The 13,607-nt window shown below is 45.9% G+C and overlaps 1 protein-coding gene across 1 annotated transcript in view; it reads right to left on the reverse strand.

The window, feature by feature from the left end:
* Positions 1-5,444: 5,444 nt before the first annotated feature.
* LOC144175768 (uncharacterized) overlaps positions 5,445-13,607 on the reverse strand; it is a 40,160-nt gene continuing 31,997 nt past the window's right edge. The window contains exon 3 of the mRNA XM_077704784.1: positions 5,445-7,325. Within this exon, the coding sequence (XP_077560910.1) occupies positions 6,496-7,325 (830 nt within the window). The 3' untranslated portion in view covers positions 5,445-6,495. The remainder of the gene's footprint in view (positions 7,326-13,607) is intronic.

A 13,607-nucleotide genomic window follows, 5' to 3' on the forward strand; every position in this document is an offset into this window, starting at 1 on the left:
TTTAACATTGCCTAGAAGTGTCATGACTCATAAACATTTTTCATAATGAAGGCTATAGTGCTTTTCTCGCGATCGCCGCCATTTTGTGCCGCCATCTTGAATTGGGGCCCGATCCGAATAAGGGCCCCCTCCCTATCTCTAAGCCAATTATGTACAAGTTTTGGGGGGGCGCTTGCTCGGTATTTTACGGTAGGCTGCTGACCAGGGATGCTACTATCTTACAGGCGCCTGTTTGATTATCTTGTTTATCTCCCACTTTCATAGGTTGCGCTGCAATACCGATGAAATGCCAGCGTTTAGTTACCTTGTTTATCGTCCACTTTCATAGATGTTGCTGCTGAAGTGCTCGGGTTCACGCTGCTCGTGGCCGGACTTCTACACCTGCCGTATTTTTATTACGGTTCACACTAATCGTTTCCTAAAACTTAAGCTATGACTCGGCAAACATGGTCATGTAAGCGACCGTGCCGCTGGTCTCAATTGGTCAGTGTTGTTTCAGACAAGTCCAGTGCGTCCAACGGCTGTGTTAGCAGTGCCGGCCGGCAAAGTGCCGCACTAACGGCTTCGGTGTTTGCATGGTCATTTAAAACTTTAATTGTTCACTCCAAAATTCTTACGACTAGTATAAAAAGAATGTGCCCTACATTTAAGCGCAAATAGCTCGTTCGGCAAGCTTATAAGCCCTGCCTAATTTGCGTTTGCTTTTGTCAGCCTCAGCCGATCGCCGAGCTGGCACATATGACATCATAGGTTGTGTTGCAGGAAATGAGTTAGTGGGTCGTGTGGCCATTACCTTTTTTTCCTAATTATGTAGCTTATTTCAGCGAAGTGTACATTAAAAGTGGTGTCAGTATGATTCTAACGAGGCAACCTTTCAAATGAACCAAACTTGTGTTTTCTCTTCGTGGCCCCTTTAAAATGGCTCCTGTGACTTGCTGCCATCCTTGCAGCTCATCTCAAAAGAGTATTTGACACTGCCAAGCAATTCTACACAGGCTGAACACACTCAGATGTGGAACCAGGGTATACAATTATGTCAAGAGATTTCAGAAAAGCCATCTTAAAGGTGGGGGACCAAGCCCTAGACTCCCTTTTGGGCCGGCACACCACAGGGGGCTCTCTCTCTTGCCTCTCCTCTTCAGTATTGGCCATAGAGGCCTCCCTCAGCAACATCCTAAGGCTCAGCCTATATGCGGATGACATCACCATCTGGTTGTCTACAGATTGAATCGGGGCAATGTGGACTGGATGTGGTGAGTGCTTATGCCAAGTCATGTAATCCCAGCTGGGTGTGACACGTACTAGTGCTTTGAGCTGGGACACTTATCAGAAACAGAGCCTCAGAAACACAGGCTGGGAGTCAAACGTGCAACCTTGTGCATAGCAGCTCAGTGCTCTCTGGCTGTAGCTAGTAGGCCGCCAGTGTGAGAACTAGGTGTACACCACGTTCCAGAATGAAAAAAAGTCACACCCAAAAATTACATTAATTTGGTCTGCATGCAGCAGCATATTGGAGGTCAAGTAATGTTTTTTAAACAAAGCTTTAATAAAGGACCAAAAGAGTGTGCACCAGAAATGTTGAAGGGGCCTTGCTATGTTCCACAAATTACGGAAAAATGACTTCGCATTTTTCTGCTTTTAAAGCTGGAATAGCCTGCCAGATGCAATTAAATCACTCTCAGCTTTATCACTATTTAAAAGGTATCTTAAAAAAGTTTCTTTTGAAGTTTTCAGTCATGCATAGTAGTTATATAAATGTGTAACTTTGTGCGTTGTTTAGGATTGTTTGTTGCACAATTGCAAGTTGTGGGTTCTATTGCAAAAGTATTTTTGTAGTTGTGTACTGTCAGTGGGATACAAAAAAGTTGCTTATCTTCAGTGTCAATTACATTTCGATTCAATTTGCCTGTTAAGTTGTTTTGCAATACTCACCCATGGAACTACATCAGCTTTTGTCTCTTGTGGCAAAAATTGTTTAGATTTCGCTTAGATGTGCTGTTTCGTCTATTCGTTTTCCTGAACATTTGAAACTGCTCTTTTGCTCACAACTGTGACCTGATAAATATAATATAGTGTATTGTGTTCAGTTCTCCCTTTTTCGTTTTTTTTTTTCATTTATTTTCCCATTTTTCTTTTGTACTTTTTTTCTTTAAATTGAGTCTTTTCTGGTAATTTTATAACATTAGTTCTTTGGTTCGTGTTCCTCTGTTGTTACTTTAATTGCAGAAGTGTGACTTTAAGATTTGTGACTACGTAATTTGTCTTTGGCTGCATTCACCATATTTTTTCTATGTAATAATATACCCAGGGTGCCGGTGCAGTATCAACTATGGGACCCTCGTCTGGATGCTGTGTAACCTCGTTACAACAGATCTGCTTACAACAGATATCCGGATACAACATACTGATTTATGATGTTTAGTCCGTATTCCTATCCATGCCATTGATTAAACTTCTTTTTTTCTGTGGATTCTGTTAAAACATACCTGTGGATATAACAGACTAGTTTGAAGGTTAGCAAATCCATTCTTGCACCTCTACAGTGGACTTTTCATGTGTTTCATGCATTTGCAGTGTCTGTGCTTCTAATTGGCAGTGGTGATCAAACAAAAACAATTTGAAACAATTAACAATAATTGTGAATTGGTAGAAGCGAAGCCAAAAACTAGCACGATGAAGTGCATACAGCCATACATTGGCAATATGTGTGTGGCCTGGCAGTCAAGTGGTGGAACTTAAAATTTGGCAATGTTAGTACGACAGATCAGATGTGTACAAGAAGTTGCCTGCCACAGCTGAAACGAAAGAAAATATAAGCCCCCATTCAATATACTATAGATGGGGGCTTATATTTTCTCCATGTTTAGCATTAAAACCTTAACTTGCACTTTGTTTATACATGTTCATTTGGAGACAATGGAAATGCAAATGTAGGAATGTGTAGTAGGTTGATGAAGTGAAGCGCAGTAATAATAGTATGAGTGAGTGAAAAGATGGAGGGGGTGCCATACAACAGGAGCACAGTAAATGTAAGAAGACACAGGCTATAGTATTGCAGAAGGATAAAACCACCCAAAAATCCCCATTATCCTGAAAGTTTATTGGCTTTAAATACCAACCTGATTCAGTTGTAACTGAATTTCTAGAAATGACTGGCATACTTTATTGTTTTTTATTTTATTTTAACAGACTTCATTCTTGATTCCATCAAAGTCTGTAGCAACAGTATTTGGATTGTTCATACTTGTTTTACAGCAGACTGAAATCACGATCACTATCATGGTCTGTTGTAACGAGGTTATACTGTATATCTGCTCTTGTAACCTCCCTCTTTTAGAAGAGTCAAACTTTGTTCTATTTCTTCTTCTAAAACACAAGTTTGGTTCATTTGAAAGATTGCTTCGTTGGAATCATACTGTACCACTTTAAACGTAAACTTCACTCAAATAAGCTATATAATTAGGGAAAAAAGGAATGACCATGCGACTCACTATCTCATTTCCTGCACTAGAACCTATGACGTAATATGCACAGCTCTGTGATTGGCTGAGGCGGGCAAAAGCAAACGCAGGTTAGGCAGGGCTTGCAGAACGAGCTCTCTTTGCTTAAGTGTAATGCATATTCATTTTATAGCAGTAAGAATGGTGGGGAAACAATGGAAGTTATGAAAATACACATAGAAGTAACAGTGCGTACTGCTGTTGGTAGTGCGTGCACTATGCTTGTATAGCTGCACAGTGGTGCGGCACTTTGGGATTGCCTCACACGACACAGGCCGGTTGGAGTAAGCGACATTGTTTTAAGTGACCATGTTTGTCGAGTATAATCCATGTTTCACGACTGAACAAAAATAAGCCAAGCGCAAATACGGCCTAAAACAATGAAAAGGCAGACAGCGGCCCTGCGCATTATGGTGGTGCCATCTAGGAGGACTAACGGTAAAAAAAGCGGTAAAAACAGCGCACTAACGTTCGCTTGAAGACCTATCCTCGTTACGTCATTGCAGACGTCATGAAACACGCAATTTGACAAGAGAGTCAAAATTTGAACTTAAATTCGTTAATTTCTCAGTGAATAAAGCATCGTTTGGTGCCAGACAAACACTGGGAGCACTATAAAACACCGAATCTTTCGAATAAAATAAATTTGTATTTTGTCTGCATTTAGTTACGTTTTCGCTACTTCACTTCAGCTACGCTGCAGTTAATTCAGAAAAGGAGGGGAAGAGGGAGACCGGGTACAGCTGGTGCGAGCAGTGAGGCATTGCCTGCTCACATGCAGCCTAGAGCAGTCAAAAACAAACTCACATGTTCAACTTGACAAGTACTCGACAAAAGTGACGGTAGCATGGGAAACTGGCACTGGGCTGTGTTTGTTTCATGTTGTGCATTTCAAGAAAGGTGTAACAGACTCTCTTTCAATGAAAGCCCGTTTTAAAGTTTAGCCTGGGAGTTTGTTGTCGTAAATAGGGCCTTGGAGCAAGTGAAACTCCAAATACACTGTTCACCCCAATAAATGGAGCAGACATGATGTCACTTCAGGTGTTACAATGAATATCTCACTCAAGATACTTTTTACGTGAGCTTCACGTGAGTCTAATAAACGTCAAGATGCAAAAGTAATTTTTCTAGGACTGCTACGTACACAGTTCACATTCTTTCCTTCACATCTCTGCCGAAGATGATAGCAAGGTAACAGGATGGTCAACATTCACTGCCTTCATAATGATTTACGTCTGTACCCGAAATAGAAGTATTGGCCAAGTACAGGCCTGCATACAGGCCTGCATACAGTTTCATCTATACACTAGAGGGAAATCTGGCGCCACTGTCTAGGGGAGCCGCGCTTCAGCGAGCGTTCCGTCGTGTACCCGGTGGCAACGTTCCACTTGTCCTTGGCATGGCTCATGAACAAGCTGAAAAGTTGCCTCTGGCTGCAGAAAAGCAACAGTACGACTCTAGAAGATTAATTGAATTTGTTTTGTTATAAAATTTAACCTCCAAAAGGATTACTTTGTCAGTGATTATTTAGAAGCTTCATGTACGATGAACAAGAAAAAAATGTTACCCTTTTTTGTTGATTTTGGCTTTGAGACAAAAAAAGCAGCCATATGGCTAGCTAAGCCAAGTAGGCGAGGAACGTTGCTAGCGGCAACGAAATCGCCCACGGTGGCCCGCGACTGCAGTGACAGATTTCCCTCTAGTATATATTAGTATGAAACTTTATGCAGGCTTGTATGTGCCCATGTCTACCACAGTTCTGGGAGCACACCGCTTGGTGGCGGTCAGGGGTTTCTGGGAAGCTGCGTTTCTTACTAACCGCCTTTTCACTAAGGTGCTGGATTGTTTTGTTTTGTTTTTGTCTCTTTTCGGTTTTGATTTGCTTCACTGATTATTAGAGAAGCAGAGCAAACCAAGAGAGCCTGGGCAGTCACCACTCACTCATCAAACAAGGTGCATCTCTTTATGGTCATAAATGTATACAAAAATACTTGTCATATATACTTCAGTCATCCACTACAACAAATAGCACGGTTTTCCTGAACTAGAAGCTGAACAATGAAAATGTACGAGCATTGCCTGCAGTCGATTTCTGCAAGTCTATACAGTGAGCTGCTGCAGGATATAAACAGCCAAGCCTCCACCCAGTGCACAACAACAAAATTGTTTAAAAACTACCAGGGCAAGTAATTCACTGGCAAACAATCAACACGCAATAGTGCATTACGTGCTCAGCATGGAGCCAGTGTGTTGTGTACCAAAATCTTGATACAATTCTGTCACTAACACACGTGGGACAAAGTTGTATAAGAATCATAAAATTTTTTTTAAAAACGCATACAAGCTTTTCATAAAACCATTGCCTGCTTGTACTAACCTTGCGGTACAAAAGCACCAGGGATAAGACAATAAAAAGCGGGCAAAAGCCATAAAATAGGATAAGACTCCTCAGGCACAAGCATAAAAAACAGACAAATTTGCACCACCATATCAAACCATGCCAAAAACCAAAATGTGTCATGTTTTAAAGGCCATGAATTCATTATCTTCAGGCTCCTTCCACAGCACGGGAGGTCAGTGACTGCCAGCGCAGCACTGAGTGTGCTTCTTGTCCACTACTGCTGAGTGGGCCAGAGCTACCCAGAGCTCAGCCTAAGTCAGTTTTAAAATGCCCCTAAGTGTAAAGGATGCAGCCCTGAGCCTCCCTTTTCCTTCACCACCGAAATGCAGTGCATGGGTGATGAAAGGAGCAGTCCCGGCATTGCAGTTGAGAGGATCACCAACAGCGATGTGATACAGTGGTTGCCCAGACTCTGGCAGTGCAAAGGAAAGAGTGCATGCACTGCTGTTTTTGCAAAATGTCAGTTGCCTTCTGTGCGTTTGCTGATATCATGTGTGCACTCCCAGCTTCGCCTGCCAACGGAGAGTGTCTTTTGTGCGCAGGTGTTGCGATGAAGCCGGGCCACCGCGGGTGCGGCGTCGAGGGAGAGGGGGTTCATGGCTCCCACATGGGAGCCACGCTCTCCAGCATGCTGTGCTTGGCGTCCACATACCTCAGGAACACGCTGCCCAGCCGAGCGCAGATCTCGGCCAGCGCCCGGGAGTCGACCTCGGCCTCATGTGCCGATGGCATCTGCTGTCCCACGACACGCTCATACACGCTGCTCAGATTGAACTTCAGTGCAGTTTTCTTGCCGTTGGATGACCAGCGGCCGCCGGTCTGGATGCCGGCATCGCCATTGTTGGCCAACCTTGGGGCACCTTCTTCCCTGGCCGGCTTGCCGTTCGGCGGAGTTTGCCTGGGACTGCCATTTTGGGTGGAATCCTGGAAGAGCGGCCTCCGCACAGCAGATGCGTTCGGGGGCCGGCGGTCCCTGGCGTCCTCGGCGGCGGAGCGCTTCTTCTTGATGGGTGGCGGTGCGACAGGATTTTTCCTCTGGGGCGTGGTGTTGAGCGGCCGCGATGCGGGCTGTTCCAGGGGCTCCTGGTCGTCGGCCGTTGCGAGAAAGTCGTCCGTGGCGAGAAAGCGGTCCCAGAAGTGGGCGTCCAGCTGCCCCAGTTGGATGACCTCCTGCACCTCCTGGGGGTCGGCGGCGCTGCCCAGGATGTGGCGGAAGGCCGGCAGCGAGTCGCAGCAGAAGAAGGCCATCAGGTCGGTGCCGGGGGAGGCGTGCTTCATCTCCGCGCACAGCAGGGGGAAGTCGAAGGCGTCCCCGTTGTGCGCCACCAGGCAGACGGGCTGTGGCAGGGCATACAGGAAGTCCTCGATCACCCGGGCAGTGGTGCTGAAGGGCGGGCAGGACTCCAGCTCCACGTTGTCCAGACCTGCGCGGGGCAAGCACGGGGGTGGGGGAATGCATTGGAGCAGTGGAAACTGTTGTGCCATTCTTGTAGCAACTGTCCATAATGTTATGTAACTGTCTATTGTGCTCCAAGTAGCGTCACATAAGCTTCCGTTTACGTAACGAACACAATCTAGTCTGCTTCTAGAAGGAACACAGGCATTCACCAGTTTTGTTGATGAGGTCTGATTTAACGTTAAAATCTGTAAATAAATTTTAAAAAAAAAGGTCTTTTGATCCATAAGTAACATATTGGCCTAACCATCAGGCATGCTTAGGCATTAGGTTCGACAGCGGGCCTCTTTGATTTACTGCATTCAGGCAGCCAGCAGGCTGGCAGACCTTCTTGCAGTACTGGCAGCCCTGCAGGGGAACCAGAGATGCCCGCTCCGAAAAAAATCAGTGGTCATACAGGAGGGTTTGTTGCTGGGCTAGTTGGTGCATATTAAGTTTAGAAGAAACCAGCTGAACATAGAAACAAATGACTAAATGTTAACAAAAACTGACAGGTACAATGCTGGACTAGCAACTGAACGTTTATTACAAAGCTCAAACATATATACGGGTTGTGAATGCTTATCACATAAGAAGATATGAATCACTTGCTGCGTCATACATGTCCATTCAAGGCCGAAAAACGATATCGTGCGAATGAGTCCTTGTCGCCCGATGAACTAAATCTCAGCACAGGCCTGCCTGAGGTACAGCTTTTCCTTTTCGGTCAGCTGTACTGATGGGCTGCTCACGCACGCGCTGCCTTTTGCGTCTATCATAATCGCTTCCATTATTTTTTTCGACAGCTTGTTTTTGTTTTTTCTTGTGATAGCAATATCAAATAGATTTGCGCTGCATCCACACCGTCGGCAATGCATACTCGGACTTCCTGAGGTGGCTGTCGTTTTCAATATTGCTGCGTGTTCTCTGGCCCTATCGTTCATGCACCGGCCTGTCTGTCCCACATATTCTTTTCCACAGGGTATCAGCGGTATGCTGTAAACAACGCCTTCGACGCATTCACAATATCTTGTCTCGTGATTCGTCTTGCATACGCACTCGTCTGAGGCGTTGTTTACGTGGCGGCACATGGTGTATGTTTTGATGGGGGCTGAGCACACCACCTTTACACCCTGTCTTGCCGCAATTTTCTTTATATTGTGGGACAGGCCGTGCACATACGGAACCACGGCGACCTTCTTTCTTTCTTCAGTGCTGTTCGTCGAGTCTTCTACCCTGCTCTCGCGCCTTAGTCTTTGCAGGATGGACTCGCACACAGCTGTGATCAATTGGTCGGGGTATCCAGCCTCCCTTAATCGGGCCAATTGCTTGCCGAAGCTGACGCGCATCTGGTGGGGACAGGACCTTTGAACGGCTGACTTGAGAGGGCCGTGAAAACTAGGCCTCTCTTCACGTTCTTTGAATGGGCGGAATCGTACGGGAGAAACCCTTTGCTTGAGCGGGTGTCGTATTGCCAGCAAACATGCCCAGGTCTGAATTCAAGTGTCCGGTCAAGAAACCTGATAGTGTCTTCATGTGGTAGTTCGTGCGTAAACACCAGCGACTTGCAACTGTCCTTGAAAGTGCGCAGCGCACCATCCTTGCAGTCGTCAGATTGGTTCGGTACGTTTGTACTGCAGAGGACTAAAAAGTCGTCCACATACCTGAACAGAGCTAGGACCCTCTCATCTTCCAGGCTGTCTTGAACCTTCCGGTTGCATGCTGCCATAAAGGCGTCGCTTAGGTATGGCGCCATATGGGATCCAATACAAACGCCGCTCGACTGAATGAAGTACTCATCTTCATAGCACAGGATCGTTGATTGCAAGTATGCACCAAGTAGCTCCAAGAAGGTGTCACTGGAAATACCAGCCCTGTTTTGGAATGCCACCGCGCCTTGTTCTTCTATCATCGTGCGGAGAATTGGCATGAGCTCTTCTTGCGGTATGGAGAAATATATGTCCTTCGCATCGATGGAAAAACCCGATACGACGTCGGCACCCTTGTCGTTCAGAAAGGCGATTACCTCCTCAGAGTTCCGTATGCTGTATGGGTCTTCAACCCTCAACTGAGACAACTGCCTCGCCAGGAATCCCGACAGATGTGCTTGCCATGTTCCCTTCTCTGAGATTATGGTGCGGAAAGGCACATCCAACTTGTGTGTCTTTGCGGAGAAGAACACCATTAAGGAGGCCTGCTTCGTTGCTCGGATCTCCGCACCCAGGCCGTCCAGGTTGGCTTTGGTAAGTATGGAGAGCGCCGACGCTTTTGCTTTTTTCACTCTGCGCTTCTCCACAGCTCTGAAGTTCTTGGCAATAGCCGCGCTGGCTTTGCTTCGGTACGTGCCGGAGTCAAAGACTACAAAGCCACCTTCCTTGTCTGAGGTACACAGCTTAAGTCCCTCAGTTCGTAGTTCACGTATAGTAGGTCCGAAGCCCCTTTTCGGCCGCTCTTGGATCTTTTCCTGCATCAGGTAGTCCATTACTTCGCTTATAATGCGTGGAGCTTCTTCGCTATTAGCTCTGCTTGCCACATTTCGAATCAGCGCTACTTTGTCGACGTTCTGAAGCCTCGGTTGAATCGCGCATTTCGACCACGTTGCAGGACTGCCGCAGCCCTTGTCGAGATTTCCACATCTCCGTAGACCTGGCGCGGCGCCTTCAGCGTCCTTTGTGGCCCCACACCCGTGTGGTTTGAGAGGTAGTCCTTCAGAACCGGGAGAAACCATTTGGCCCACATCATCTCGGTGGAGTACCTCACCAGGTTTAGCCATGCTTTAAAGGCGGTATGGCTTACTGACTTGACTCTCAAAAAATCCGTGAAAACACGAACTTGGCGTTCGGTCTCGGACCTCAGAATCTTGGATACCTTGTCAGTCCCTGTCAGTTACCTGTCAGATACCTTGTCAGATACCTTGTCCGTTACCCTGTCAGGTACCTTGTCCCTGTCAGTTTTTGTTAACATTTAGTCCTTTGTTTCTAGGTTCAGCTGGTTTCTTCTAAACTTAAATCAGTGGTCATCTGGCATGGTGTGGAGCTACATTAAAAGCAAACTGCCAGCCCCGGTGGCGGAAAAGCAAAAATAGACAAACAATTACTACTAAAGCCGCAGAAGTAGGAAACGGAAGGAAATGGCAAGTTCTGGATGGAATGTCCACAAGTTGCCATAACTTGTAAAGACTGTGTGTGTAATGCTACTGTTGAGGAGCCGTCAGTATAGGTAATTTATCAGAATTAGGTAAGGGTTAATATTGGTTGTATATTCCTTTGTATAAAGTTGTATGCTCTTGTAGACCAACTTTCATCTTTTGTGCATAATCTGAAGTCAAGTCAAGTCATGCATTATGCGGCTGCATGTCTGGCAAACTGTTTGGATATTATATGGTGACTACATGTGCTTGTCTGGTCATTTTTGTAGAGCTTGCAGTTCATCCCTATATGTCCTGCTCGGAAGACATGAGACGACAGCTCTTTGTTGGAATTGTGCATTGAACTGGGAATGTTTATACAACCTGCAGGAGAAATGAACAAAAATCTGATGAAATAAGTGAAAATATAAATTTTTGCAGCTGAGATAGCACGACAACATGCTGCCAACCAGTAAGACATGGTGTGTAGTGTTTTCACTTCTGTCACCCATCACAGACAACCCAAGGTGAGCGCGACATGGTAGAGTACATGAGTGAAATTGTACAGTGCTGCGTGGGGACCATGGGTGTGTGTCCCCCTGCCAACCACCTTTGGTGGCAGGGGCTGTGCTGAGTCATGCATGGAGCCCTCTCCTGCCAGGCGTGCCCTACCATAGTGCCCCCCCGGAGACGACCCAATTTCTTTCAGAACCGAAGCACTGCGCTTCCCTTGGGGCCTTTCTCTGCACATGGTCTATTGCCATGGTCGCGCAAAGAGCGTTAGGTTCCCTGACACTAGACGAGTCTCCCCTTAGGAGTCGGACCGAGTCGGCGACCTTGGACGGCTTAGTGAGCTCGCGGGGACCCAGTCTTATCGCTTAAGGTTGGGACAGCTGCTCCTGTTGTACATAGTGTGCATTTGGACTGTGGACTAAAGCTCACTTTGTCGACTGTGCCGGCCTCTGAGCACATCCGTGGTGCCCTTCGGTGAGTCATTGGAGAACCCTCTGCAGCATCCTCACAATGCTGCTTTGTGAATTGGGGACTCAGTTTTTGTGCTCCAGCTTGCTCGAACGCCATTACAGCCTCATCATAGCCACAATCCCCGCAGCTCCAGAAACCACTAATTCGCTTTAGTGTAACACGTTGGACTGTGCCTGCTCCTGGTAAAAAACCAGCCATGTGTCTGTTTTTCGGTCTTACTCGCCTGTGCTCTGCAAACATGGCCCTGGGGGGGGGGGTCATGCGTCAGTGGCTACCTTTCACCACTGGCCTTACTGACGAGTGTGCTTTCACTTGTGCCTGTCTGGAAAGTGAGCAGGTCAGAAAAGTGGCAGTGGTCGTGAGGCTTGTTTTCAAGGTTTCCTGAATGCTAGGTTGGGGAAAGCGAAGACCCATGGCTCTGTCACTCTGCCAACATGCTCTTTTTCTGTGCCCATTAGGCCACCACTGCTGAGATGCGAGTTGTCTGATGCTCCTTTGGTACACTGGGTGGTGCTACAGTGCTTTGTGCTCAACTGAAAACAGTGCCAGAGGAAGGAGGTGCAAGTAGTACCGTATCTACCTCGAATGTAAGACAAGGTTTTTTTTTTCCAAAATCCGTTGTCTCAAAGTCATAACCGGCCTTATATTTCAAGCTCAGTGTGCATGCATGTGTGCGTGCGTGTGTGTGTGTGTGTGTGTGTGGCGATTTTTTTACTCTCCAAACTGCACCCTCGGGACTGCCTTGTAATCAAATAAATACGGTAGTGGTGCAGTTTGCTCATGTTTCAGCTTTCTAGTCTTCTAATGTTGTGTAGCACATGAAAAGCATTTATTTGCCTTGGGGTAGCTTAGAAACTGTGGGGTGTTTTCACGAGAGATGGGACAGGCATGCCTAAGCACCGTTCCCAGTTTTTACAAAAATTTTACGTATTGCTCTTTATGCACATATGCACAGAGAAGATCATATCTAAAGTTGCGTCGCAGGAGAAAAATTCCGTTTTCCGAAAAATAAGATTTCAGAAGCCGGCTTGGGTTACAGGCCTTTTTGTTGGATTGTTACACAAAATTTGAAGCTTTCATTGCTGGGAAGCACAAACTATCGCAGCTATTGCCACAATTTTTTTTTTCAGTGGAGGATTTTCAGGCTTAAATTAAAGCAAAATGCATAACTTAAGAAATGCACTGCGTTCAAATTGAACTGTTTTGTCTACATGAACTAAAATTGGCATGAAGACTGATTCAACCTTAACTTCCTGGGTTCTTTTTTAGCTGCAGAGATAAAAAGGGGCCCGACATTTTGGAAAATTTTGACAATGTGTCGTGCTTGTGATTTTGTAAACACGCCGACCCGCATGTGTATTGTATAGCCCTGTCATGTGATTGAACGTATGTGTGCCAGACCGGACACTGCATGAATGTGTGTTTGTGAAAGCATCATTGGACATTGAAAGGCCCAATTCTTCCCAGCTTTCGTCACACTGCATTAAAGGGGCCATGCAGACAAAATAGAAGTTTGTTTTATTCGAAAGATTTCGTGTTTTATAGTGCCCCCAGCGCTTGTCCGGCAGCAAACGATGCCGTATTCACTGAGAAATTAATCAATTTAGGTTAAAATTTTGATTCTGCTGCCATATCGTGTGTTTTCGTGACGTCTGCCATGAAGTCACAAGGGCGGGTAATAAACGAATTTCCAGTGCGTAATTAGGCTCTGCAGCCTTGCTTACCATCAATCCTCCAGATGGCCGAAAGCCTTGAATCGTTGTCAACCCTTGCTTTGTTTTTGACCGTATTTGCACCTGTCTTGTTTTTGGTGCAGTAGGGAGCAATCGTTTCGTGAAACAGGGGGTATGTTTGACAAATAGGGTCACATACAATGTCGCTTGCGCCAATCTGCTGGTGTCATCTGAGACAACCACAAACCGCCGCACTGCTGTGCAGCTATAACAAGCATAGTGCACGCAGTACCAACAGCAGTAAGCATCAGTTCTAGTATGTTTAATTGTATTTTCGTAACTTTTATTGTTTACCGTGCCATTCTTACTGCTGTTAAATGAATATGCATTACATTTAAAGGAGCCATGAAGACAAAATACAACTTTGTTTAATTTGAAAGAACTGGGATTCAGTATCTCACTCAGCTCCATTACAGCCGCAAAAGAT

Source organism: Haemaphysalis longicornis, unplaced genomic scaffold, assembly GCF_048455015.1.
Source record: "Haemaphysalis longicornis isolate Haplotype H1 unplaced genomic scaffold, Haemaphysalis longicornis Haplotype H1 scaffold_1, whole genome shotgun sequence".
Lineage (NCBI taxonomy): Eukaryota > Metazoa > Arthropoda > Arachnida > Ixodida > Ixodidae > Haemaphysalis > Haemaphysalis longicornis.